Source organism: Lontra canadensis, unplaced genomic scaffold (genome assembly GCF_010015895.1).
Source record: "Lontra canadensis isolate GAN:19392208 unplaced genomic scaffold, GSC_riverotter_1.0 scaffold36, whole genome shotgun sequence".
Classification (NCBI taxonomy): Eukaryota; Metazoa; Chordata; class Mammalia; order Carnivora; family Mustelidae; genus Lontra; species Lontra canadensis.
The window spans coordinates 7,839,052-7,866,682 of record NW_022631030.1 but is presented as its reverse complement, the minus strand read 5'-3'; the positions used below and the strand labels follow the sequence as shown (position 1 = coordinate 7,866,682).

The window sequence follows — 27,631 nt, the reverse complement described above, 5'->3', positions numbered from 1 at the left end:
GGGCTCATCCTGTCCAACCCTCTCCCTGGTGGGGGAAGCAAGGGTCCAGAAAGAGGACAGAATTGTCCACCAGGGGGTTAACAGGCAGCGGGACACCCCAATGCCCAAGCACAGAGGGCTTAACAGTGCGAGGTCAGAGACTCCCCTTCCGCCCCCCTACTTTTTAGGACACTGGATGGGGAGGAAGTTCAAAAGACTGAGAGAAGTACTTCTGTTTCTCCTAAGAGAAGCTCCTCGTGACCATGTAGGGAACCCACCCTCTGTAGACCTATGGCATGGAATCTAAACCCGGGGACAACTGTGCCACTCGTCTGGTTCCTTCCTTTGTGGACCCAATGGGCCTTTGGTGGCAAACTGTGATTACGTGGTTGAAGACTGAGGCAGGCCAGGCGGCGACTAGGACACAGATGCTTTTTTGTTGGTGCTGTTTTCGTTTTGTTTGGTTTTGAATGGCACAGACGTTCTCTTCCCAACTTGGGCTATGGCAGAGTCTCTGCCGGGTCCCAGCCCGGAATGCTTTGGCCTAGAAGTAGCAACCTGCCGCATTTCAGCAAAGGGCAGCAAAGGACAGGGCTCCTGGAGCGCTGCCTTTCTCCCCCTAACACAGTTCACAACAACGGCAGTGGCGGAGCCCGACACAGAAGGGGCCTCCCTCACCGGCTGCGAGGGCAAGATTTTGACGGAGATGAACATCTCATTCCCTCTCCTCTGTTTGGGGAACTTGCTGAAATCCCCTGGGGGCTTTCCAACTGGGCCTTTAGGTGAAGGATACAGGGTGTTCGCAAACAGGTTCTGTCTGCAATCTGGAACCAAGAAGGCAGAACTAGACGGTTGCCAGGTCAGACCGCTGGCAGAGAAAACTCGCAAAGGTAAGCCTGACCATTCTCCACCCTCGCTAACTACCCATGGGTCATCCACACCCTGACCCACACACAGGGTCCACCCTGGCCCAGGCCTTGCCCTCTCTCTGCACTCTGCCCCTCATGAGTCCTCATCTCCATAGATATTGTACAGATAGGAGTCAGGTCACTTCCTAGGACCAACAGGCTCCACTTACCCCTTCCTCCTTCCCTATCTTGTTCAAGTAACTATGGAAAGTTTTTTTTTTTTTTTTTAATTTGCTTACAAGGGAAATGAAAGGTGGCAGAGCCCATACAAACACATTTGCAGAACATTTAATACCTGGAGACATTCTTGATAAAAATCTACTTAAGCCTGGAAGGAATGACTTGGGGGGTGGTGGGGGGAGTCCTAGCAGGGAACTCTAATTGTTAATTTATTAATTGAGCAGCTAATATAAGGGTGAGGCCCATGGAAAGTCTTTGGCCAAAGAGAGAAAAAGCAGACCTTCAATTACCCTTCTACTGGTATTCTTGGTCCAGGGAGGTGATGGGTGGAAAGAGTGCCAGGGATTGGGTAAAACCTGTTTGCCTTGGCTACTCAAGCCAGAGAGAAGAGATCCTCGTCACATGGGCTGGAGCCTCCATCCATCCTACTCCCCCGCTCCCTGGCTTTCCTACAGCTTCTGTTCAGCCCAGAGTTTGGAATTCAATCCAGGAACAGGCATGACAAACACTATTTTTCATTTCCATGGAGACCAAGGCCTGCAACAGAACCAGGACTCCATGCCCGAAATGCCAAAACAGCCTGACCCACTTTTCCCCCTTCCTGCAAAAACAAAATAAGTTTGTTTGGGTCCTGCAAGGGCTCCGGGAGAAGCCAGAGCTCCTGTTATCTCTTTGGACATGCTGAAGAGGAATGAGTTAGAATAACCTTTGGAAACCCAGATGATGCTACAGAAACGGTCAGGCATGAACTGCTTTACCCTAAAAGCTCTCAGACTGTCTGGAATCCATGCCGCATCCTCGTCCTAACCTTCTGGAGGAAGAGGTTCGCATCCCCTGAGATGTACTTAATGGCCAGCGATGCTACTCCTAGGATCCGAACTCAAGGGACTGTCTTCTCCAACTTCCTCTTACACCACTTCCCCCCACCCCCAACCATCTTCCGGCTTCCTAGGGCCTTTCTGTTCCTGAGACAAATCAAGTCTACCCCTGCTTGTGGACATTTGCACTTGCTGGTCCCTTCTGCCTGGAACTCTTTTAGAACTGAAGTTTTGGATTCTGGTTCTTTTTTAATCTTCAGAGTTCAAATGTCACCTCCCTAGAGCCATCTGTCTTGGAAGGACCACTGGGCTGGGTCTAAGGTGGCGTCCCTGTCCCCAGGCAATCATTATCAGAGCCTGCCTTTCCCCCTTCCAGGCATTTAGGAGAAGCTGAAATTGTCTGCTGTTAGTTTGTTGACTTTTTTTTTTTTTAATTAAAGTGAACACTGTTGGGCAGGTAGGGTGCCTGGGTCGCTGGGGCCTCCAGCACCATAACTGGCACCTGGGACCACAGACTCACTGCACGAATAAAGGAATGAGCTCTTTTTAAAGCCATTCGATCCACTGTTCAGCCACTCTGTTAGACACTGCTTTTTCTCAAGCCTGCCCCGAGTCTGCCTTCTTATAACACCGGCCCACTGGTTCTTATTTCGACTTCTGGATCCAGGCAAACTGAAATCTGACATCACTTCCAGGTTCTCTGCTGGCCTGGCCCCTTTCCTGCAACATCAGGATATGTGTCTGAGTTTAAATTCTGAGCTGTTCTGTGCTTTTGAGAAAAATGGCTTTATCTTCCTGTGAGTCTGTGTGTCCCATCTCCCGAATGATCACAATTTACCTTACTAGGGTGAGGGGCGGGATCTTAAAAAGCAAACAAAGCTAATTAGACAGTGCCTCCCCGAAGGAAAGGTCTTCCTATAATTGCTCATTGAGTGAAAAAAAAAAAGAGAGAGAGAGAGAGAGAAAGAGAGAAGCAGGAAGTGAATTTCCCAGTGAAGAAACTAAATCCTGTTTCTAAATTCCATCCTCTCCTCATGGCACAGACGGGATGAGAATATCAGCCGTTGCATGCACGCCTTCAACTAGTTCCTCCTTGCATGGGGCTGGAAAGTGAAGCATTCAGGACAGAGCACAAGATGCTGAAATTCATCGCAGCAGCTTATTGGTGTGGTTACTACCATTTCCTTTCCCCGAGATTATTCACTACAGGACAAACACCTACACTGGGAGACAGTCCTGCTGGGTTCGTAGGCAGCGCTGGCTGAACGGATCTACAGTGACAGTCTGCCATTTGGAAGGGACCATAGTGGTCTCGTAATCCAATCCACCCTCCCCCTCCCCCACCAAATGCAGGAATTCCCTCCATGAGGCCCTGCTGACAGCCACCCAGCCAGGGCTGGCTTCGGATCTCCAGTGAGAAAGCACTCACTGGCTGGCTTGCACAGCTCCAGAGGGACTTTTAGCACCATGGTCCTTATCTCTCCACGATTCATGGTCACCAGGATCCATCCAGCTGTCCCTGAACATCAGCCTTTGGAAAGTGAGCTAACCGTGCTGACTGGATGTCTGCGAACAAGCATTTCCTCAACACCTACTATGCGCCTCCAACCCTGAGAAACCTATTTATTCATCCCGAGGGCCCCAAAGCGCAGTGACTATGTCAGGGCTCTATGCAGACACACAAAGATTAAACACACATATCAAACATGGTGATGGGCACACGGTAGGGACTTAACACTTTTAAATTTGACTATCAGTCTCAGCCAAATCTAAGTATAATCCCACCCAAAGTATTCCAGAAGCCTCAGCACTCGGAAGAATGGGACCTTGTGAAAGCAGAAAGGTGCTAAGCCTATCCCAGGAGGCCCCCTTCCTTGAAAGAGATTTCCAGTCCACTGGGAGGCCACAAACCTCTAGAACAAGGCAGGGAGGGGTTCAACTGAATAGAACTTCCTTTGCCCGTCAAGGGCCCCTCCCCCATGCCCTGCAAGAGAAATGTTGTGGCTAAGCCTGAAAGGAACTTGAACATGATCCGTGTATCCGTCATCCATCCCCCATCCATCCATCCATCCAACAAACAGCTGAGGAGACCACACTCCATGCCAGGTAACGTTCTAGGCATTAGGGATACAGGCTCTCCCTCTAAGGAACACACAATTGGGTGGGAGAGAGACATGTAATGAACTAACACTATTACATGTCCATCTCTCCCACCCAACCCCAGGTGATAAGAGCTACTTGGATTCAGTCAAAACTACTCCCCTCACTACCTGCCAAGGGAGCCAGCCAGCCCTGATGGCAAACACTCCTCTCGGGGCTTCAGCTTGAATTACGCGAGACGTGTGGAGGCCACCTAATCCCCGCAGAGACATGACAGGGGGAGGGCAACAAAGAATGTCTCGAGGACACACTGTGAACTCCTGAGAGCAGCAGCCTCTCCACCTAGAGGGACTCCGCTCTCCATTCGGCGGAGGATGCAGAAACAAGACCTGGGCACTTGGGGGTCCTTGTGAATGCAGCTTCCCCAGCCTTCCCTCTTCCCAGAGGCTGCTGCCAAGCTGTCCAAAGAAAGCTCTGAGCTTGGCGGTCTAGCAGACGAGGGGTGTGTAGGGTGCAGGGGACTGAGGGTGAAGCAGCAGCATTTAGACAACCCTTCCCAACCACCGCCCTCCCCACTCCTCCCTACCCGCACTGTCAAAGCCAAGTGCGGCGAAACCTTTCCAGACCCCTGTGGATTCAAGTCCCGTTGGGATTTACTTTTCTGCTGGAGAGCAAACGGAAACAGGCTGAAGAACAGCCATTACGTTAAAATCACAGAAATTTTAGAATAAGACGACTATAAGAGGACAGCCAATAGGCCTGGCTGGAAGCAGACAGACCTAAATCACTCAAGGGAGGCTTCGTTCTACTTGAAAACGTATTCCAGGTACAAAAGTCCAGGGCCCTCCTTTGGGATCCTTCTCACTGCCCTCCGCTACCATCAGGAAGTTCCCAATGATTAAAACAAAAGCCTGTTATAATGCATTTAATGCCACTTTCTCCATTTCAGCTTTCCAGGACTCGAGGTCAGTTCATTAGCTAGAACCGTTCCTGTGTTCCTATCCTCCTTTCTTTGGGCGGAATGATCCTAGTTCCTCAAACCTACTTTCAGAAGTTAAAAATCGTTTGTCCTATGATCTCTCCACCAAATCTCTCTTTAGATTATGCCTCAAGAGGCGGAAAAGATACTTAATCAATGATGTGGTTCAGTTCACCTTTGGACAACTCTTTTTATTTTAAGCTCAAACTATTTCCTGTGGCTTTCTACCAAAGGTCCTATTTTCTACTTCCGTGGCAGACATAGAATAATCTAATTCCTTTTAAAATAATTAATTAATTTATGAATTTATGAAAGAGAGAGGGAGAAGGTACGCTAGCAGGTGGGTGCATGCGAGGGGAGGAGGGGTAGAGGGAGAGAGAGAGAATCTCAAGCAGACTCCCTACTGAGAGCAGAGCTTGATCCTATGACCTTGACATCAGGATCTGAGCCAAAATCAAGAGTCAGACGCTTAACTGACGGAGCCACCCAGGTCCCCATAATTCTTATATGTGCAATTTATACAGTTTGCACGATCCCTCAGCGCTTTCTCCTCCAGATCTGCCAGTGCCTCCGGCATTGCTCACACAGCCTGGCTATGGACCCCGTGGCCACAGGGCTCACTCTCCTCTGAATTAATCCCAGTTCATCCCAATCCCCCTCATATTCTCAAACCCAGAAATGTAATCCCACAGAGAAGTGCTCTGATGAGCTCAGAATAGAGCAGAACCACCACCCCATGTGCTTTTGGAAATCAGAATGCAAACATATATTTTTGGAATCATCTCCTGAATCAGGAGATTCTGGAATTAGTCACTGTTCTCTTACGAGTCTGGCTACAGCCTATAGGCTAAGGAGAATGTATGCATGTGCACGGTACGTATGCACAGCCCTACAAGGAACACCCCACCCCCATCCCTTCCCCTAAGCGGACAAACCCGAGTTCGGTGAGATGATGAAAAATCCATCCAGTTCTCATCCCGACTCAGGTTATATCACAATTCTGAATGTTTATGTATTTCCAGGCCAGATGCAAAACCACAGACCTCACAGAGATTTCTCTTATCTGGAGATGTCAAGTCCTCAACAAATGTTTTCCCTCCTCCTGGTCCACAAACATTGGTTCCTTGGACCCTCATAGCTTGACTCACAGATAAGCTGAGGTTTTGCCGAACTGGCCGAGAGCAGTTCTAAGGTCATTAGGAAAACTGAGTCCAGCCCTGTCTGGTCCATTACCAGGAACCGAAGGGTGCATGTGTGCAGACACACATGTAGTGAGGGCTGCCTGCTCCCTTCAGACCTAAAGAGGTCTCCGGTGATCATCAGGACCTTCCAGTCAGACTGTCTAGTTTAGGGCCAGCAAACTATGACCTAGATAGGCCAAATCCAGCCCACCATCAGTTTTTTTTATGCCCCACAAGCTAAGAACAGTTTTTACATTTTTAAATGGTTGGGGGAGAAAAGAAGAGTATCTTGTGACATGTGAAAATTATATGCAATGGAATTCTCAGAGTCCCTAAATAAAGTTTTGTTGAGAACTCAGCCACGTGCACTCTTTCACAGACTATGTCTGCGGCTGCTTCTGCTGGACAAAGCAGACTTGAGTAGCTTCAACAGAGAACAGCATGGGCCACAAGGCTGAAAATATTTACTACTTGGCTCTTTCCAAAAACAGTTGGCCAACCCTTGGCCTGACCATGTATGACCTTGAAAAAGGTCTTTCCCGTGAGCCTGCTTCTCTTCCGTCAAGTTGGGAAAGGGGGTGTCTGTGTCCCACAGACAAAGAACCTGTGCTTGATGACTTCACAAGTGGAGGGAAAAGGTCTCAGGTGTGCTCCCACCTGCAGAAGAGAAGCAAAGACCAGGAAAGAGAGGAGGTTTCTTCTAGGTAGTATACAAAAGCTCCCTTTCCTTCATTTTTTCCCAGTAGGATACTACTTTCCATGGCCTTGACACTGACACAAATCTGCCATGGGCAGCTTCCCTTTCAAAACATCCCATTCTCCTTTCCCTTCTTTCAAGGTCAGCTTTTTCCAGCGTGGTCCTAAACTTCTCTAACCCGTGGAGTGCCACTCTAGGCTAGCTGGGGAGAGAGGGAAGGCAGGAAGCAGAGGAGGAAGAGGGTGTCCACGGAAGCGGAGTCTGCTAGCAAGTGTCAGAGAAGGTACAGACAAAGTTCCCTCTCCCCAGCTCTGGGTGAGAGCTTGGCTGAGTCCCAGGGAGACAGAGAGCTTCAAGTCTCCCCCCACCCTTCCACTTGTCTAAATCAAGCAAATAACTAACAATGCAAGGAGGTGTGGGGGAGTAAGGACCAGCCACTGGGTATCTATTTTCTGAAAACACATGGCAAATCTCTGAGCCAAATGCAGGCTAAGCCAAAGAATAAACAAATCCCTTTATTTCCCTGAGACAGGAGCTATCAACTTCCCCTCTGGTCCTCTCCTTCCGCCAGCCAGATCCAGCTGAGAGGAGGTCCTCTCCCTGGGGGAAAAGCAGCATCTGTTCCTATCTGAGAGGACAGCCTGCCTTATAACGCCCCTGCCTGCCTCCTTTCCCTTGCTAACCACTGCTCTGGTCACCGAGCCCCCACCAGGGGCACCTCGGAGCTAAGTTGGTGGGTGGAGAACAGGAGCACATGGCCAGTCCAGACTTCCCCCAGAGGCTTAGGCCAGGTCTCCATGACACACCGCTAATTCAGTCCACTGGCCTCTGTTCTCCAAGTTATGGGACCCTAAATAAGTCCTGCTGGCCAAGGGGACCCCTGCGTACAGCCCACCCCCTCCCTCCAGCCGACCAGGGCCCACCCTTCAGTGCTCCAAAGGTCTGCTGAAGCAGGGCTACTATGAAGGAGGGCAGGAAGGGGGAAGAAAAGAAAAAAGCCAGGGAGGGAAAGAACATCTCCGCAGCATGATGTCACACCGGCTGCTTTCGGATCCCCCAACACAGAACAGAGGCAAACAACATGGACTCCGGATTTTACTGTCGTGGAAGGTTTGTGTTCTCAGCAGCTCTGAGCAGCCTGCGCCAGCTGGAAAAAGCACACGGCCAGACAGACACGTCCTCCTCCTTACAGCCCCCAGGGCCTCGACCCGACACCCCCCCAACCAGAGGTGGGGGGAGAGTCACCCCTCCAAAAAAAAAAAAAAAATGCCCGGAGGAAACAAAGATAGACTGACACATACACACACAAGCGTCAGTGAGCACTAACCTGGAAGCCATTAGGAACGGTAGTAGAGTGCAGTGCGGAGGAACTCATTCATTCATGCATTGGGCAGTGGGGGGGCGGGGAGCGGGGGCCCTGAGGACGGCGGAGGGCACTCACCTCCATGCCCACCCCACAGCCCTGGTTCTAGCGGGGAAGGGAGTGGGGGCGGGGTGCTCATAAGCTCTGGGAGCTGCCTTGCTCTGCTGTTTCGCACGGCTCTGGAACTGTCAGCATGACCCCCCTTAGTTCCTGCCCCTCCCCCCGCGGCTGTTACTTGGTGTGGTCGCACAGCCTACAGAAGTCCCCCTCTCCCTCGCCCTGGCTCCCTTTCTCTCTCTCTCTCACAGACAGCTGTTCTCCGGTCCCTGCACGCGCGCGCGCACACTCAGCCACGCACCCCTGTGCGCGCGGGCGCGCGCGCGCGCACACACACACACACACACACACACACACACCCTGCCGCCTGCCACTTTACATAACGGAACTCTCTGGTGCAGTCAGCTTGCCAGCTCTCCATTATTCATGCCGGGCTGGAGGACAGAGCCGCCTGGGAGGCGAGCATGATTTCCTCTTCATCCTCCCCATCCGACAGAACACAAGATGATGCTCCCAGGAGATTCTGCGCCCTTGGCCGCCACCAATTATTTCCCAGGTGTTGCCTATTAGGTCAACCTGTATCAAGGAGGGGACGCTCAGTCAAAACACGGGCGCCTGGCTCAAAATAGAGCCTTGCCTCTCAAAGGATGAGAGTTGCGCTCCCTGCCTGAGCCCTGGGAACAGAGGAGGGGAGGAAGGCAGTGCTGGAGACCACAATCCATGCGAGAAAATGGCTGAGGACCTCTTCAGGGTAGCCTCTCCCAGAATTCCACGATGGAGGGCTGACGCTTGCAGCCACGGAAAATAACACTCACCCTCGCGACAAAGGAGGCTCCTCTGAGTTTTCAAAGTCCTAAGCTGTGCCTTAAGAAGGTTTCTTCCTCCTGCCCATTCACCGAAATGCAGTGATTTCAGGGCTATTGAAACAGTCCCTAGCAAGTGTTTTTTTCAGACCAGAGGCAATCTCTTCAACAAGGGTATCATTGAATATTGTGAAAGTCATCCATGGCTCAAAAAGCACTTTCCCCCTCAAATCAAACTCATCTGATTTCCACAACACTCCTCTATACAGGCCTCACTACGACCACATCTAACATAAGGATGCTGAGCAGCCCTGGAAAGTCGAGGGTCCCACAGTAAGAAAGGCTGAGCTGGGAATCCAGACCACTGGGCTGGAAATCCCACGAAAATCAACTAGCCAATGCCCCAAGCATGCCTATGAGCCTCTGCAGTTATCACTGTTGTCTTCTGAAGGGAGTAGCAGGGGAAGCCCAACCGTGAGCCCAAACAAACAACAAAAAGAATGATGATGGTCAGCTCAGTGTTTCACCAACTTTAGTCCCCCTAGGATCTTGTTAAACCACAGGTTCTTAAGTGGGAGGTCTCAGGGAAGGCCCAACAGTTGGCCTTTCTCCGAGACCCCCACGGGATGCCCATGTTGCCATTCCAAGGGCCACACTTTGAGGAACAAAGGGTTGGTTTATGCATTCTCACCCTTAGGATGTTCCTAAAGGACAAAGAGTTGTCTGTCTGCACAGGATAACGAGCTGAAGGTGAATACTAATTATAATCCATTGATGTCACCTTTGTCCTGGTCACCAGACCCACTCTGGGAGCTAATACTTCTCAGTCATCTGTTGGCAAAACATCTCACTCTGGGATTGCCAAGCCTTATAGGCTCAGCATTAAAGGTCTTTCAGGATTGTTTCTGTCTGCAGCATGTTGATAAAAGAACAGCCTCGTGGTATCCAAGAAACACAGAGGTTGAGTGTCTGGACTCCACTGACCATGAACCTAAAGGAAGTTCAGCTCCAAAGAACGGTGTGCTGGAGATGTCCTGGGACACGCGCTCCACCAACTCCACCCACCCCTACCTGTCTGGGTCACGTCCTACCTCTTCTGAAATACCTTCCTCCCTTTGGACTGCCCCACTCCTTCCCCTCTCTGTTACTCCACAGAAAGAGCCTGCACTTTGGGGTTGAACTGGCATGCAAAGCTAAGTTTTGCTGCTTTCTGGCTTTGTGACCCTGTGTAAGTTCATGTACCCCCATCTCAGACTCGGCTTCTTCATCCGAAAAAGCCAACAGTTTCTCTTTCCTCTTGTACGCCATTGGAAAAAAAAAAAACCAAAACAAAGAAAAAACAACAACGATGCAATAAAATAAATGCATGGAAAAGCACCCAAGAAAAGCTAGTACCTCCCCAACCCCTGCCATTATAAACGACCGTACACAATCTGGAACCGAACTGGAGGTTCTGTTGCTCGCTCTGTTGGGTTTCTCTAAGAAGATTCTAGGCTACTTCTTTCATGTCCCTCCAACACGTAGGAGTACCGGGTACAGCCCAGGTGTTCAGTAAGTGTCCTTGTACTGATTGTCCCGTCCTCTATTAAGACAAAGACAAAAAGGTGGGTGGAGTCAACCAGCCAGCGCTCTCGTCTTGGTTCCCCCACTCACCTACTACGTGACTTTGGACAAATCATATTCACTTTTCGGGGGCTTTCCTACTTCGAGTACAAAATGCACAAACTCATCTTTCTTCTGAAACACTTCTACGTCCCTCTATTGTGTTAGGAGCTTCAAGGTTGAGATTAATCAATGTGGTTAAAAGGGCAGGCTAACAGGTGGGACAATCCTGACTTCACATGTGGCTTCTCTCAGTGACGGATTCTGTGACCTTTGGAAAGTCGGTGTCACTAAGCTTTAGGCTTCCTCGTCTTGAGTCAAAAAGTAAAAGAATCTTCCTGGACTGTGGGAGGATTAAGTGAGGTGAATACATGTGACAAGCTTTCACTGTATCTGACACAACACCAGTCTGATAAATAAAAATATTATTACCAATATTGGTTAGAAACAATAGCTATTAAAAATATATATATATAGGGGCGCCTGGGTGGCTCAGTGGGTTAAAGCCTCTGTCTTCGGCTCAGGTTATGATCCCAGGGTCCTGAGATCGAGCCCCGCATCGGGCTCTCTGCTCGGCAGGGAGCCTGCTTCCTCTATCTCTGCCTGCCTCTCTGCCTACTTGTGATCTCCGTCTGTGAAATAAATGAATAAAATCTTTAAAACAAACAAACAAACAAACAAACAATGAAAAGATCTACTTCTGAAACCTTCAACTAAGTCTGGACCTAAGAAAAATCTCAGTGTCTGGGGCACCAGGGTGGCTTGGCTGGTTGTGAGTCTGCCTTCAGCTCAGGTCATGATCCCTGGGTCCTAAGATCAAGCTCCATGTCAGGCTCTTTGCTTAGTAGAGAGTATACTTTTCCTTCTCTCTCTGCCCTCCCATGCTCGGCTCTCTCTCTCTCTTTCTCTCTCACTCAAATAAATGAATAAATAAATAAAATCTTAAAAAAAAAAAAGAAAGAAAAAAGAAATATCTTGGTTCCTTAAGCTGCATGCATATATACACATTATTTCCCACCCTCACCACCCCCATCACGAAAATCTTCTCTGCCAGCCCCCTCCCCAGTTGGACCTCATTAAATAATAGGTTAGTTAAAGGGGCGCCTGGGTGGCTCAGTGGGTTAAAGCCTCTGCCTTCCGCTCAGGTCATGATCCCGGGGTCCTGGGATCGAGCCCCACATCGGGCTCTCTGCTCAGCGGAGAGCCTGCTTCCTCCTCTCTCTCTCTCTCTCTCTGCCTGCCTACTTGTGATCTCTGTCAAGTGAATAAATAAAATCTTTAAAAAAAAAATAATAATAATAGGTTAGTTACAGAGCAGGCAAATCAGAGAATCTGGACTATGTCTACTCCAAATCATAAGCCTTTCTTTAATGATCAGAAGCTCCTCACTTGGGGTGCCTGGGTAGCTTAGTCGGTTAAGCGTCTGCCTTCAGCTCGGGTCATGATCCCAGAGTCTTGGGTTCAAGCCCCACATCAGGCTCTGCGGTCAGCAGGGAACCTGTTTCCCCTCTCCCTGCCGCTCCCCCGGCTTGTACTCTCTCTCTGTGTCAAATAAATAAGTAAAATCTTCAACAACAACAACAACAACAAAAAAAAAGCAGCAGCAGCTCCTCACTTGAGCTACTTAAAACCAAAATGATCCTGATAAAAAAACAGAAACAGTATCTTCTATGTGTGATACAACTTGCTACTGATGTGAATGACCTCTTTAATTCCTGCCGACAATGTTATAAAACAGGTGCTTATCATCCCCATTTTTTCTGATGGGTTAACTAAGAGGTAGGGTGCTGGCTAACTTTCCAGTAGTATTTGATTTATAAGGAGCAGAACGCGTATCCAAAACCCTGGCTGCCTTCCCTGCCGTTCCAAAGTCCCACTCTTAACCACTGCATCACCCATGAAGAACAAAGGTGCTACGGACGTCATCAGGAGGCCAGGGGCCTTCTAGTGCTAACCGTGTTAAACAGATTTGCACTGCTCCCTCAGACTTCCTGGAAGTCCCCGCACAAACTCTGCCCAGGCTCCTGAGTCTAGGAGATCCAAGACCTGTGACCCCAACGGAGCAAACTGTATTTCTGCATATTCAACGTACCCACCCCTCCCCTTGGTCCCACTGCCCACCCCTCCCTGGCTCCCACCCCCCGCCCCCAGCCCCAACTCAACACCGGCCTTTTCACAGCTGAGCTATTTGTCACCTAAATTCCCAAACTGGTTTTCTGTAAATGAATTTAGGAAATGGAGGTAAAAGTAGGTATCTTTTTCTGAATTAAACCTTTCCCTTAGAGATATGGAAAACTGACATTAGTTTCTATTTTTGAAAGGAAAAAAGGTTTTCTGAGTCCTGTGCAGTATCAAAAGCACTTTCTAAAGAGTGCCCTGGAGAAATTGGGGGGGAAGAAGGAGAAGTTAAGGTACACCCGCAAATCCAATCCGGTCCCACTCAACCCACTCCTGTCTGATCACATTCTATAAAAAGAAGGTCGGTGTCCACAGAGCATCTTGCTCGCCTCAGGTATTTAGTAACTGCTGGGGACAATAATGGGGGACAAAGGATAAGGTCTTATTATAGCTTTGAATCCTATTCCCATCCCAACGAGAAAGCAAAAAGCTTTTTTTACATACTACGTCCTTTCAAACATTTTAACTAAATCTGAATTTCTTGAATGACAGGTGAAAGTGAACCTGACGGGGGCGCAAGGTGGCTCAGTGGGTTAAGGCTCTCTCTGCCTTCGGCTCAGGTCATGATCCCAGGGTCCTGGGATTGAGCCCCGCATCCAGCTCTCTGCTCAGTGGGGAGCCTGCTTCCCCCTCTCTCTCTGCCTGCCTCTTTGCCTACTTGCGGTCTCTCTCTCTGTCAGATAAATACATAAAATCTTTTTTTAAAAAAGTGAACCTGACTGTATTACTATTATCATCCAAAACACAGGTGCTTTTATGCAGCATAAACATCTAGGAGATTCCTGAAGTGTTTAGTAAGTCAAGGAAGGAAAAGGAACAGAGATCTAGTATTTACTGAGACTCAACCACATGTTAGCCCCATATTTTATTTCCTTATAAAATTTTTCCTTTATCTGATGAGAAAACTAAGTATAGAAGCCAATCCTTACCCAAGGGCAAGGGCACACAAGTATTTCTAAAATCTACATTTTGGGGCATCTGGATTGTTCAGTTGGTTAGGCGTCTGCCTTCAGCTCAGGTCATGATCCTGGGTCATGGGATTGAGCCCCGCATCCGGCTCCTTGCTCAATAGGGAGTCTGCTTCTCCCTCTGCCTCTGCCGGTCCCCCTACTTGAGCTTGCGCTCTCTCTCTGTGTCAAATAACTAAAATCTTTATAAAATAAAATAAAATCTACATTCTCACTATACCATGCTACTTCCATAAATAAACACCTATGAAGTAAAGGCACTTCAGAAAGTTCTTGTATTTAACCATTACCAGTCACAATCATAATTTTGCATTTAATCCTTGAAAAGACACTGCAAGGTAAAGTCCCACTGTTCCTGCTCAGGCCAGTGATCCATTTATGGCTGCTCAGGTCCAAATCCAGCCTTCTCTGCCCTGCCTCACAATGCTGGAGCTGTACCCTGTCGACTTCCACCAGCCCCCTAAAAAGCCTCACTGCCCCCCACCCTTCCAGGGAGAATTTCCAGCTTACCCGCCCCCGCCTGCAGCACCTCAGGAAGCTTCTGGGCCACACACGGGGCCACAACTATACCCTCTCCAAAGAACTCTGCATCTGGGCCTTGGGTGGCGACCACCCCGTGTTCCTCTGCTGGAAGCTCTGCCCTAATCTAAAGATGGAGGCTGGTCCCTACATGTTATTCCTGTATGCTTTAGAGCCCTCTGTTACTTGTTACTTGTTAGTGATTCTTAACATTAAATCCTCCCTGTCCACTCACTGACATGCTTCTGTCTCCTGACTGGACACTCACTCATGGACTGCACAGCAGTGAGCGAACAGCAGCAGTATCCCCAACCCTCAAGGCACACGGTAATAACAAAATGGCCAGAAGCATCCGGAGCATTCTACGAGCCAGACAGAGACTTACTGGATTTCATACATATCCCTGCCTTTGATCCTCATGTCAATGCTGCTTTACGGATGAGGAAGGTGAGATACCTCAGAATCGCAACGATTTCCTCAGGTCACAAAGACGATAGACAGGAGTGAGGATTCGTCTCCCAGCCCTCGGACACCCAGCCTGCCCCGCCATGCCGAAATGCTGCCTCCGTCAACTGGGGGCAGCCAAAGAGTGACAAAGGGCCAAGGAAGTGTGAGTGGGGCACACACACACAGGAGTTGTTCACATTTGCAAGAGAAAAACGGAGTTAAATTGTTAGCCAGAGAGGTCCACGTATATCCAAAGAAATCAAAATACAAGAAGGGGCCATCATTAAAGGTCTTTCAAGGGAGCGTCTGTAGTGCATAGGAGTTGGGGTACCCTGGTCATGAGGTGCTCCGGAGACCGCATGAAACAACTCTTTCCAGACCTAAATGCTCAGGATATTGCCCATGTTGTATGAACGCTCCACGCGAGACTACTGATAATCCTCACACTTCCACCAGGCCCTGAGTTCCCCAACCCAGACTCTGATCCTCGGAAGCTGGGCGGGGGGTGTCCGAAAGGGTATATTGGTTGTCTCTGACCCAGCTGCAACCCAAGACATGTCATGAATACTGCGTCTGTCACATGAGGAGCCGTGATGTCTACATGATTAAAAGTTGAAGCGAGAGCTGGGGAAAGGGGAGTGAGGGCGCAGCTGACTCTCACACCGTTTCCACTCTGTGGTGACCCAGTGCCGCTCCTGAGCAGCTACTACAAGAGCCAACTAGTCTCGAGGCAGCAGGACACAGAGACCCAGCCCCTAGCCCACTGGGAACATATTATAATATATATGCTATATATATACACACACGCATATATATTTAACGTACATATTATATATATAAAATATGTACTTATTATATATGTGCACATATACACATATACATATATAACATATAATAATATATATTAGGCCAAACCCCTTGTACCATGCATGCCAACCCCCTTCTCCCAATTTCCTCATAATCCTACACGAAGAAAATAATTAGTCTCTGTGTATCAGCTTTTTCTAAACATCCACTCTAGATTTTCACCCAGGATCAACTATAAATCTGCTCAATGGGTCTATGCTGGTGGCTCCTCAATTTGGCTGCCCTTTAGAATCACCTAAGAGCTTATACACATTCCCAGTGCCCTGTCACCCCCTACCACTACCAATTAAATCAGAGTGACTGACGGTGACGGTCAGGCATCGTGGTTTTTTTGAGCTCTCCAGGTGACTGCAAGGTGCAGCCGAAGTTGAACCCACCGCTGGTCTGTATGACAGTAACCTTAATTCTCTAGAAATGTAATAGAGAAATTACTTCTGAAAGTATAGTTCTAATAATCTGTATTTCCCAGAAGTCACATTTTTTAATCTAAGACACTTTTCATCTCTTCTCATGATTTCCCAAATAATAATCAGAACTAACACTCCTTGAGAACGTGCCAGGTCTTGTTCTAGGCACTTCAGGAAGGTTACATTGGGTTATACTGCAGTTATTATCCCAATTTCACAGAAGAGAAACGGAGCCACAAAGATTACGAGCACATCTGCACGTTTACTCCATAACCCCAAGATGTCACCCACCAAGGACTAGAAACGGAAGCAAACCTAGGAAGGTCAAATCCTCCCATGTTCTTTTCTCTGATCCTTGGGTTTTAATTCCACCCAGTGACATCTGCTCTATTCTTCTGGTCTTGAAAATTGCTCTTTTTTAAAAGAGAGGACAAGCTTGGGTAAGTGTGGTGGTGTTCTTCAGTGTGGTGAAACTTTCTCCCTCTCCCAGCTCTCCAGAATTCAAGCAGGTGCTCAGTGGCCATGGTGAGAATCTACAGAAGGTGGAAGGCACTAAAAGTGTTTTTCCCCAGAGAGAAAGGGCAAATCCCCACATGGGATCAGAACATTACATCTTAGGGGCACCTGGGTGGCTCAGAAGGGTGGGCGTCTGTTTTTGGCTCAGGTCATAGTCCCAGGGTCCTGGAATGGAGCTCCATCTCAGGCTCCCTGCTCAGCCGGGAGTCTGCTGTCCCTCTCCCTCTGCCTGTTGTTCCCTCTGATTGTGCTCTCTTGATTTCTGCCAAATCAATGAATAAGATTAAAAAAAAAAGGAATATTACATCTTGTATGTGGAAAAATATAGGCAAGCAACTGGAGTTGATTTCATGGGATTGGGGAAAATGAGGATAAATCAGCCTGTGATCATGACTCTGTGGGAAGCAGGTGGCAGCAGGATTCTATCTGGAGCCCAGAAGCCACAGAAGGGCACAGAGACACCAAAGTGTAAAAAGTGAAGAGGGTAACAGGTGGGACTGGTAACCCCAGGGCCAACCTGAGAACATCACTGAACAGAAAAAGGCAAGCTGTCCTCCTTCCGGGCAATTCTAACTGCCCAAGCAAGAATGCCTTAAACCAAGGGACTACCAGGAAGGTGGCTACACATGGGCTGGGGACGTTTAAAACATGAGCACAGAACTAATCTAATTACTTCATTATGCAAATTAAGCAGTTTAACTGGGCCCACATCCCAGGGCTAACACAGGTTAACATGCAAGAGGATTAAATAATAACACAAACCACTCAGTCTACCATTCTTTCCACCACCCGAAGAGTCACCACGTCCTGGACTGCCACCAGCTACCCTCGGCCCCTCCGCATGTGACTCTCTTGGTCAAAGGCAGTTAACACCTGTTCTATAAAAGGGTGAGTGTGAGGAAGAGAAGACGTAAGGTCAAGTGCAAGTCCGCGGGCTGCCTGAGTTAACATCCCGCAATGGTTACCTCCAGAACTCCCCTCCATGCTCCCCTCCAGAACCAGGCACTCACTTCCCTAGCTCTCTGGACTAAAACCTGCTGGTGGGTCACAATCAAGCTCCTCTTTGGGAGGTGCCCTTCACCAAAGAGAACAGCCTTGCCCAAAGGATGATGTCCCCTTTGTGAAGACAGACCACACCTATTGGACAGTCCCTCTGCGAGAGGATGCGAAAACCTGCCCCTTTGCCTTCATTTGGGATAAACGCAAGGCCATTTTAGAACCAGAGCTTCTCCTGGAACTGGCCAACGCCTTCTGCAAGTTCATCAAAGTTTAGCTTCCTCCTCTGCCCAGGCCTGATTCTCTCACTCACTCACAGGTTTGTTCCCGGGCGCTTTCTGGTAAAGCTCCTGCAGGGCAAATCTGCCCCTGCGTCTTTTCCAGGATTCTTTGCAACCTAAGACTTAGCCCAAAGGAATGCATGCACATAGGGAAGCACTGAGGGACACGGAGCCAAAGTATAAGGAAAAGGCCAAGTCTCAGACTCAGGAATTAGGTACAAGCCTGGGACTTCCAAAACGTTCTAGACCCCTGGGACAGGCAGATAACCGTGCTAGGCCTTCTACCTCTGTCTGCTACAGGATATTAAGAGAGACTAAGCCCTCTCCAAATCACCTCTCCGCAGAGGTAACTGACCTCTCCTTAATCCTGGATTAAGGTCTTAAACCGGAGAAGCCTGCTTGCTGTTGCCCCAGTTAAGATGTTGACATGTACTTAAGAGATCTTGAGTCCCTCCTGCCACAGGCTGGAGACTGCGGCCACATGACCATCCCCTCCACCCTCTTCCGTTAGCCCTAAAGAACCAGGTGGCTTTGGTAGCTAAGGGGGCACACATCATGACAATCCCGCTGTTAGGTCCCTGTGCAACCCTGGATGCTGGTGAGAAGGACGGAAAGAGTGCTGCGATAGGGCGGAAGAGGTAGGGGGATCGTGGAGTGAAGGAGAAATCCTAGTCCAGGCAACGGCTGTCCCCAGTTGGGGGTCTTTGGGGGCATGCTAGAGAGGCTGCCGTGGCCTCCTAACCACCCCACGTGTCCACATGTCTCAGAAGTTGGGCTGGCCATGGGGCCAGGCAAGACGGAAAACCCAGGTGGAAAGCAAAGCACCAGAGCCCATTCTTCAAACATCCTGACCCAGCTCCTCCCCAAATCAGTGCTGAGTCTCCAGGAAGTAACGAACAGAGCTCTTACACGGGCACTGAGAGAACTTCCATGATCTCTCTTGTCTTAGGGTGGCACAGAAGAATGGCCTTCTGGAAGTGCTGTCCAGCGCCTGGCTTTCGGCAGAGGTACCCACGCTGCATGGTGAGGCTGCAGACCCTGGCTGGGCTCAGCCCCGACAGAGATCGTCCATACCTACGGACATCTTTTCTCTGTACCCGTTTTCCCCAGATGTGTCCAGGAGTGGCACTTAGCCCCCTTGATCACCTTCTTCAAAGGGTCCCGCGGGGCTGCTAATGCTACTGCTCCCAAGATTGGCCTCCTCGAAGACAGGGACCCGACAGACACTCGACTCTAGACGAGGACAACGCGGGCTCACAGAGGGGTGACTGACGCGCCACAATCCAAAACGCACTTTAAAAGAGTGTCCACCTTGGGGCGCCCGGGTGGCTCAGTGGGTTAAAGCCTCTGCCTTCGGCTCAGGTCATGATCCCAGCGTCCTGGGATCCAGTCCCGCATCGGGCTCTCTGCTCAGCGGGGAGCCTGTTTCCCTTCCTCTCTCTCTGCCTGCCTCTCTGCCTACTTGTGATCTCTGTCAAATAAATAATAAAATCTTAAAAAAAAAAAAAAAAAAGAGTGTCCACCTTCATGTAGTATGGAGCACCTAGTAACACAGGTGTGTGACCCTGAGTGGGTCCTACCCTTTCTCTGGGCCGCAGTTTGCCCGTCCAAGAAGGGGTTGGTCTAGATGACCCCCACCCCCCAGTTAGTTCCTGCTCTGAAGTCCCTGATCACTGTTTACCACCCACACCTCCAAATGCTAGTAAGCAGCAAAAAGATGAGCTCTGTGACCAGAGAGAAGAGAGAGAGACGCAGGAAGAGAGGGTACCGCTGACCACAGCAGACAGTGCCAGCGACCCAGGCCACGAGCTCCAGCGCTCTGGTCTCTTTCTACCTTCTCTCTTCTAACTACATCATGATCTTGAACTAACTGCTTCTCCTCCTCCAACCTCTGCAATCGCCAGAGCTCAAATGCTCTCTGAGGGGCTATGCTGGGCAGCTGGAAGGTACCTCTCTTTCTGAACTCAAAGCCAATCCTCATTGAAGAATTTTGGCACTGCCTGACTCTTCCGGTCAAAAGCTAAAAGGGTCTGGGATAGGTAGGGGCAGAAGTGATCAGAGTAAGGAGATTAAGTAGCTGGCTGGCAAGCTGGGGACACTGACTTGCCACATACACAGACTAGGACATCCTGGCCACACCACACCCTCCAGCTGAATCAAAGCTCACCCAAATCCAACTCCCTTCTCACAGTCCACACACTGGGGATCATTCAGCCACACACCCCAGACCCTGGAGCCCGCCTGATGCAAGGGGGACTGCAGAATAAGCCCCTGACCTTCTGGCAAGGACCTTCTTTCTACAAAGCTCCATGGAGTGCCAAAGTCTCGTCACCACTGGGCAAAGACCAAAGCTTGGCACGGACCAAAACTGCAATATCCCTGTGAGAAGCATTAAAATGAACTTGGCCTCATCAACAGAAGCAAGGGAAAGAGGTAACGAACTTGCCACAGGTCATACTGGCAGGAGCGTACTTAGAAACAGGACCAGGCTTTACAAGGGCTACTGTACAGATAAGGAAGACAGTGTGGGTCTGGAAATCCTGCGCTACACAAAACTGTAAGGTAATTAATTAGATGTTTAGACTAAAGGACAGTTGCCTCAGAGTAAGCAGGGTATCAAGTATTTGAGAAGAGGAAGAGAAGAAAGAAAGCCAAAGGAGGAGGCGCCTGGGTTCGGGGGGGTGGGGGGAGGGGGACTCTGGTGGACAGGCGTCTGTCTTCAACTCAAGTCACAGTCCTGGAGTCCTGGGATGGAGCCTGTGTCAGGCTCCCTGCTCAGCAGAGGTTTGCTTCTCACCATGCTCTCACTCCCACTCTCTTACAAATGAATCAATATAAAAATCTTTAAGGAAAAAAAAAGAAAGAAAGCCAAAGGAGTAAAGAAGCTTTTCTTGTTTCTCCGAAGGGAGGTTATCAGATGGCATAATTGGGTCTGAAATATCGGGGAATAATAATAATAAGAGTTCTGGCAGGCCAGCGTTGTAAGAGGCTGGCTCACAGAGGGCGGGTGCCTCCCATCCCCATCTCCAGAAGGGTGCAGATGACCGTCCCAAACCTCCCCACTTGAGACATCATCTGTGGCACAGAGGGCCCCGGTCCTAGATGACAGGGAGGCCCCAGCGTGTGAATGAGTACAGGGCCTTCTGATTCTCGCACTGAAAACCACTTAGGGATGTACATCTGTTTCTATTCTGTACACTTCCTCTTCCCCAAATCGAGAGGCAAGGTCTTCCCTCTACTGTTGGGGCCAGAAACCCGTGCACAGAATCCACCCATCTTCAAAGCAGAAAGGCCTTTTGATCTCATTCAGTCCAGATTCCCACCCAAAGCAGGGATGTTCCCTGCAGCTTCTCCGAGGAGAAGAAAAAGAAACCAATGGACTCTTCCATTAGCCTCCAAAATGATGAATCAATATTCTTAAGTAACAGGGCAGAGAGCCAACTCCTCCTCCCCAGGGAAGTGGACAAAATGAGCGTCTCGATCCACCAAGGAAGGTCCTGTCCCTCCGCTATCACTGCAGGTTTCTGAACCACCAAAGGTACCAAAACCCCCACCAAGAACAGCAGTGGTCCTGTGAAGCTTCCTGGAAATCTCGTAAAATATGCCCAAGTGGGAGTAAGCGGACGCTAGGAAAAGTCTGCCCACTGCTGCGTTCCCTGTATGCTGACATTTGTCATCAAGATGGAAAATATCCACGAGACATGCCCTGGAGGACTGACTTGTTTTCTTCTAAATAATCCAGCATTTGACTCACCCTTGTTATCAGGATCTATAAAATACCACAGCCTGGGGGTATGGCATCAGAATCCCCCATTCACCCCCAGGCCCTTTGCCCGGCCTTGCTGATTTCGCCAGCACACCCTGGGGTGGGGTGGGGGGCAGGGAGAAGCAGCTCAGTAGCACCCCCCCGCCCGCTCCTCCCCGGCCAGGCGGGGTGTCTCCCTCCCAACCTCCTCAACCACATGCCATGTCTGTGAGCAGCTGGATGAGTCTGATTCCCGACTGCAAAGAGAAATGACAGAGCACGGGAGGAGAACGCAGCCCCAAGACGAGTACTAAACGTGGAAACCTCGAGTCCTACAGGATCGTTTTCAGAAATGTAGTGGTTGAGCAAAACCAAAAAGTTATAATAAAAACTTGTTTGCATGCTAACCCCTAGTGCCCACTTTGGCTCAGGGGTGCTCCTGAGGGTAACGCCTCCTGCGTACCCCTGGTTACACACCGCCACCCCGCCCCGCCCCTGCCGGGCCACCGCAGACGCTTCTGTCCATTCTTCTTCCTTGAGGCCAGGAAGGCTGGACAGAAGGTTCAATTTAAGTCAGGAGACTGAGCTGGGTGTGGACAGTAATTATTATAATACCTTGTATTTATGTCTAGCTATTTCTGGCCTGCAGCTTGTTTTCCCTTCTGATTCTCGCTGGAGAGGTCAGTCTGCCTTATAGATGTGGCTTCTGGCCTCCCTCTGACAGCATTCCAGGGCTCAGCAACGGCACCTCGCCTAGAGGTGGAATGGAAGCCAGGCAGGGATTTCTCTTCTCAGCCTACAGGCCAGGAGATGGACGGGGCACATGGGAGGGCCGCCTTCTCAGAGCAAGTTGGTGTGACGTGCAGCTGAGAGTCGCCAGTCACTGACTGGAACACACTGACCGGCCTAGCTAGAGCACCTTGCCTCTAAAAGGCTGCTCGACAGGGGCACCTGGGTGGCTCAGTGGGTTAAAGCCTCTGCCTTTGGCTCAGGTCATGATCTCAGGGTCCTGGGATCGAGCCCCGCATTGGGCTCTCTGGTCAGCAGGGAGCCTGCTTTCTCCTCTCTCTCTGCCTGCTTCTCTGCCTATTTGTGATCTCTGTCTGTTAGATGAATGGATGAAATCTTTAAAAAATAAAATAAATAAATAAGATTAATTAATTAATTAATTAAAAGGCTGCTCGACAATCATGATCTCCAACCTGGGTGATCAGTTTACCAAAACATAAAAATTAAGGAAAGGGGCGCCTGGGTGGCCCCGTCGGTTAAGTGTCTCACTCTTGGTTTTGGCTCAGGTCGTGATCTCAGGGTCTTGAGACTGAGCTCTGTGTTGGGCTTCATACTCGGTAGACCTCTCTCTCCCTCTCCCCTTCCCCCTCCCACACTCACTCTGTCTCCTTCTCTAATAGATAATTCTTTAAAAAACACAAAAATTTCACCAAAAACGTATATAGCACGAACGATGTGCGAAGTCTATTGTGAGAACTTCATAAACAGCAACTCTGTTCATTCTCAAAACCACCGTCTACAGCAGGTACGAAATTATCCTCATCTTACAGGTAAGAAAACTGAGGCACAGAGAGGTTGAGAAACTTACCCAAGATCATAGAGATAGTAGCTGGTGGGGCCAGGCTTCAAACCCAGTGGACCAGCTCCAGGGAACCTGCTCTTAACCCCTAACGAGAGGCCCCCTTGCTCAAATCCGTGCGCCCCAGGCAGACAGCGTGATTCTGTCTGCCCCCACATGATTCTGATGGCCAGTCAGTTCCGGCAATTACTGAGTGGCTCTCAAAACTGGGGTGTGCTTGTTGAGACTCAGGTTCCTAGGCCCCAGATGTTCTGGAATTGGAACCTAGAATGCACAATTCTAACGAACCCCTAAGGCAGTGCCATGGCAGGCAGTTTCCAAAAGGCACTGGGAGAAAACCAGTCCTATCCCTTGAACCCACTCACCTGGGACAAGTAAACGACTCACTGGGGCACCTCGCCTGCTACAGCCTGCAGAAACCATTCCTTCTCTGCTGGGGCGGGTGCCTGGGGGAGGGGGAGCCACCGGCTGTGTGAGGGCTGTTCTGTTTTTTAGCCTTGGTGACAAGACTGCCTTCCGACAGTGGAGGAGGAGGAGGGCAGGGTGGGAGCCCGAAGAGAGCGCACCATCCCTCCACCCTTGACAGGCTTCACATCACAGGGGGACATGCGGCTGGTAACGGGAAAAGGAAAAAAAAAAAAAAAAGACTGGGCGGCCTGGGCCCCCATCTCCCATTGCCAGAACAATGGCCTCTTCAAATGCCTGGCATCTGAACTGGCAGTCGGCCACCAGGAAAGAAAAGAGCTCGCTGTCCCTTTAAGGACGCCCTCTCTCCACAAAGGTCAGAAATGCCAGCTCAGCCTGCCCAGCGGCAGCAGCCGGTCTGCCACTTTGGTGCCCCGGGGCCCAGGGCCATGCTCTCCCTTCCAGTTGGTTCTCCGGGCACCTGCTGTCTTCCAAAAAAGGCAGAGCACCTGGGGGACAGCTGTCGCTCCAAATGAGGTTCCATCCATCCGGCAGGAGCCGCTGATGTGGAGGAAACCCAAGACCTCGTTTGCATCTCCCAATCTTTCCCCCAGGGGAGTTGGTCCCAAGAAAGTGGGGCTTGGGGGCCAAGGTCAGAAGCATGACTGGAGGAGGAGGGATGTGGTCAGAAAGAAAACTGACAGAGGAACAGACGCTCCAAAAGAAACATGGTATTTCACCCACAAGTGCAAAGGCTGATGGATGAAGGATCCGGAAATCACACTAAGCCGGGGGGGGGCGGTTGAAACACAGGGTAGTAGAAGGGCGAGGGCCCTCCTCCTGCAGATTGGGTTTGAATGCTGCCGCTTTAGGTAAACCAGGCACCTTCCCTAACTTCCCTGACCCTGATTTATTTACTGAACAGCACATATAGAAACTAATAACGTCTGTGATTAGACATGCTGTGGGGGTCTCACAGGCAGCTCAGATAGTCAGGGCACGTGCTCAAGAAGCCTGAATCCTGGACCACACCACCGCTTCTAAGAAGACAACTTGTAAACAGATGCCATGAGGAAGAGGGGCATTCACAGAGCAAACTGCATGTTGGTGCAAACCATGATTCTCCTGGAAAAACAATCCCACCTATTCATAATATAAAGCAGGGGTCGGCAAACGTTTTCTGGAAAGGGCCAGCTATGTTACATTATAATATTATAATACATTGGGCCTTCCACTCACCGTGTGTGGAGCCCAGTCTGGAACTTGACCTTACAACCCTGAAATCATGACCTGAGCTGAAACCAATAGCTGGACGCTTAACCGACTGAGCCACCCAGGCACCCCTGTAAATAAAGTTTTATTGGGACACAACCACATTCTTTTGTTTACACGTCCACGGCTGCTTTAATCCTACAGAAATAAGAGTTCAACAGTTATGGCAGACCCAATGGTCTGCAAAGCCCAATGTTTTTTTGTGTTATGTCCCTCACCCTCTGCTCCTCCCCCTGCTCACAGTCTCTCTCTCTCAAGTAAGTAAGTGAATAAAATCTTAAAAAAACATAACACAGAAAAACTCCTTTATTTTCAAAAAGAGATGGCAGCTGACAGGTAGTATTAGTGGAGGAAATGGTGCAAACCTCATGGGAGATTGGAATAAAAGATATAGAGGCAGAAACCTACTTCTTGGGTGCCTGGGTGGCTCAGTTGGTTAAGCAACTGCCTTCGGCTCAGGTCATGATCCCGGAGTCCTGGGATTGAGTCCCGCATTGGGCTCCCAGCTCCACAGAAGTCTGCTTCTCCCTCTGACCCTCTCACGCTCTTACTTGCTCTCTCTCTCTCAAATAAATAAGTGATATCTTATTTAAAAAAAACTATTTCTGGGACGCCTGGGTGGCTCAGTTGGTTAAGCAGCTGCCTTCGGCTCAGGTCATGATCCCAGCGTCCTGGGATCGAGTCCCACATCGGGCTCCTTGCTCGGCAGGGAGCCTGCTTCTCCCTCTGCCTCTGCCTGCCACTCTGTCTGCCTGTGCTCGCTCTCTCTCCCTCTCTCTCTCTGGCAAATAAATAAATAAAATCTTTAAAAAAAAAAAAACCTATTTCTTGTTCTTCTATACTGGGACTGTGACTATTGTGCCCATTGACCTGATCTCCAAGAAAAGTTTCTGGCTAACCCCAGCCCACTGCAATGGCTCCTGCTGGTTTCTTCAGCGGTCACGTCTACAGTCTGCTCACATCTCTTGTTCTTCTGCACTTCTTCTCTTCCTTGAGACTGGGAGCTTAGAAGGGGCAGGGTCTCATTCCTCAGCAAAGTCAGCAGGGCACTGACCCAATGACTACCCCTCGAAGTGTCCTCCTCAGCACCCCTCATGGTAAACGTGTCCTCCCCCGACCCAGCTTCCCAGGCCACAGCAGGCTGGGGTCCTTCAAATAGCTTCCCAAATAGCTCTGTCTGTCAGGGAAGCCATGCACACTGTTCAGTCATTCACGGATCCATTTAAATAGGGGAGCGCCTACTGTGTGTGGGTAAACCTTAGGAAACACCAACTTCACCTCCGCCTTGAGTGGCGCTGGGGAGAGTCTGCTGTGACGCGCCCTCTCAGAAGGCCGCCCTCGTGTTCACTTCCTGCTCCCTGCTGTCTTCCTACCCCAGAGCCCAAGCACTTCAAAAATAACTTTCTCGACTCTGCTAACAACTTTTATCATGACAATTTCTAACTGGCACTAAAAGTAGAGAGGATAAGAAAAGCTGAGAATAAGAAAACAGATCAAAAGCAAAGGAGGTGGAAAGAAAAGCCAAAAAAAAAAAAAAATCACTATTTCAAATTAAAAAAAAAAAAATACTGCCCACTTACATCATTCTATCTGCATAAAACAACCTCGTTCCACAAATCCTCCCTAATAGGGTCCTAGCTTTCCTTCAGAGCTCTGCCCCCCATGCGCCTTCCCCAGGGAAACTTCCCTGATAAACTCTCCCAAATCTTGAGGACACTCAAGATCCAGTTCTAGACCCTAGAATTCTCCATTATGGCTCATTCTTGCTTATGTACCTAACGTGTGCTGTATTACAGCCCATGGGCTCTGTCCTAACCATTAAAATGCTCAAAACCTACAGGATATGTTTTCCTTCTTCCACATTTCCTATGGCACACTTTCCTTGGCCGGTGCTCTCCCAACATGATTGCTTGGCCAACATTCTGCCTGGATGGAAGGGCTGTTGCTGTATCACAATATCCTCAGTGACCTGTCATCACTGTTCATTCCACCATTCATTCATTCATTCATTCACTCACTCACTCCTCCATCCAACCAAACACCACTGTGCAGTCCACTCAACCAAACGCCATTGTGCCGTCGACTGTCCTGCATCTCATGGGCAAATTCATTTAATCATCAGGCCAGCTTGGTATTAACATGTAACTGGCACAGGACGGCAGAGGTGATTTCAGAAGGGATTATGGCGAAGTGGGTGATGGATGGGAAGGGGCAGACTATCACATTCTGGAAGAGAGGCACTCATCTACCTGGCACTCAAATGTTGGCAAAATGGCGGGACCAACCACATTCCCCTTGAGGTCCATGACAGTCCACACACCAAGGTTTTATAGAAGTAGATACCATTTTATATCAAAATGGACTGAGGTATTAAATTTAAAAACCAAATCACAGGACTCAAAGGAAGCAGAGGCGGATGCGTATATGGTTATGGTTTGGGAGGAATTTTCTTTGAATAATGCCAAACACATAAACCATGGAGGGCAAGAGTGATTGACTGGATCACATTGAAACAAACACACTTCTGTGTGCCGAAGACAGCCTGAAGTTAAAATACTTCTGACATGCATGACTAAGGGTTAATAACCTTATTATATTCGAGTCCTGAACAATGAAAAAGGCAAACACCTCAACAGGAAGGGGGGCAGAGAACAACAAAGGCACTTCACAGAAGAAGTATAAATGGGTAATAAGGAAATTAAAAGCATGTCACCAATGATCAAAGAGATGCAAATGAATGATACCACTCGGGGAGTATCAGATGGGCAAAGACTA

The 27,631-nt window shown here is 49.4% G+C and overlaps 1 protein-coding gene across 13 annotated transcripts in view; it reads right to left on the bottom strand.

The window, feature by feature from the left end:
* GRAMD1B (GRAM domain containing 1B) overlaps positions 1-27,631 on the bottom strand; it is a 242,103-nt gene that overhangs the window by 54,113 nt on the left and 160,359 nt on the right. The window contains exon 1 of one of the 13 annotated variants that reach the window (XM_032868786.1): positions 8,284-8,391. The exons of 11 other annotated variants lie outside the window; for them this stretch is intronic. Coding sequence is in view for 1 of the 2 variants with exons in the window: in XM_032868782.1 (XP_032724673.1) it covers positions 8,170-8,180 (11 nt within the window). In the remaining variant the exon portion in view is untranslated. Of the gene's footprint in view, positions 1-8,169; positions 8,257-8,283; positions 8,392-27,631 lie in introns of those variants that run through there. One more of the 13 variants, XM_032868782.1, reaches the window with a different exon arrangement.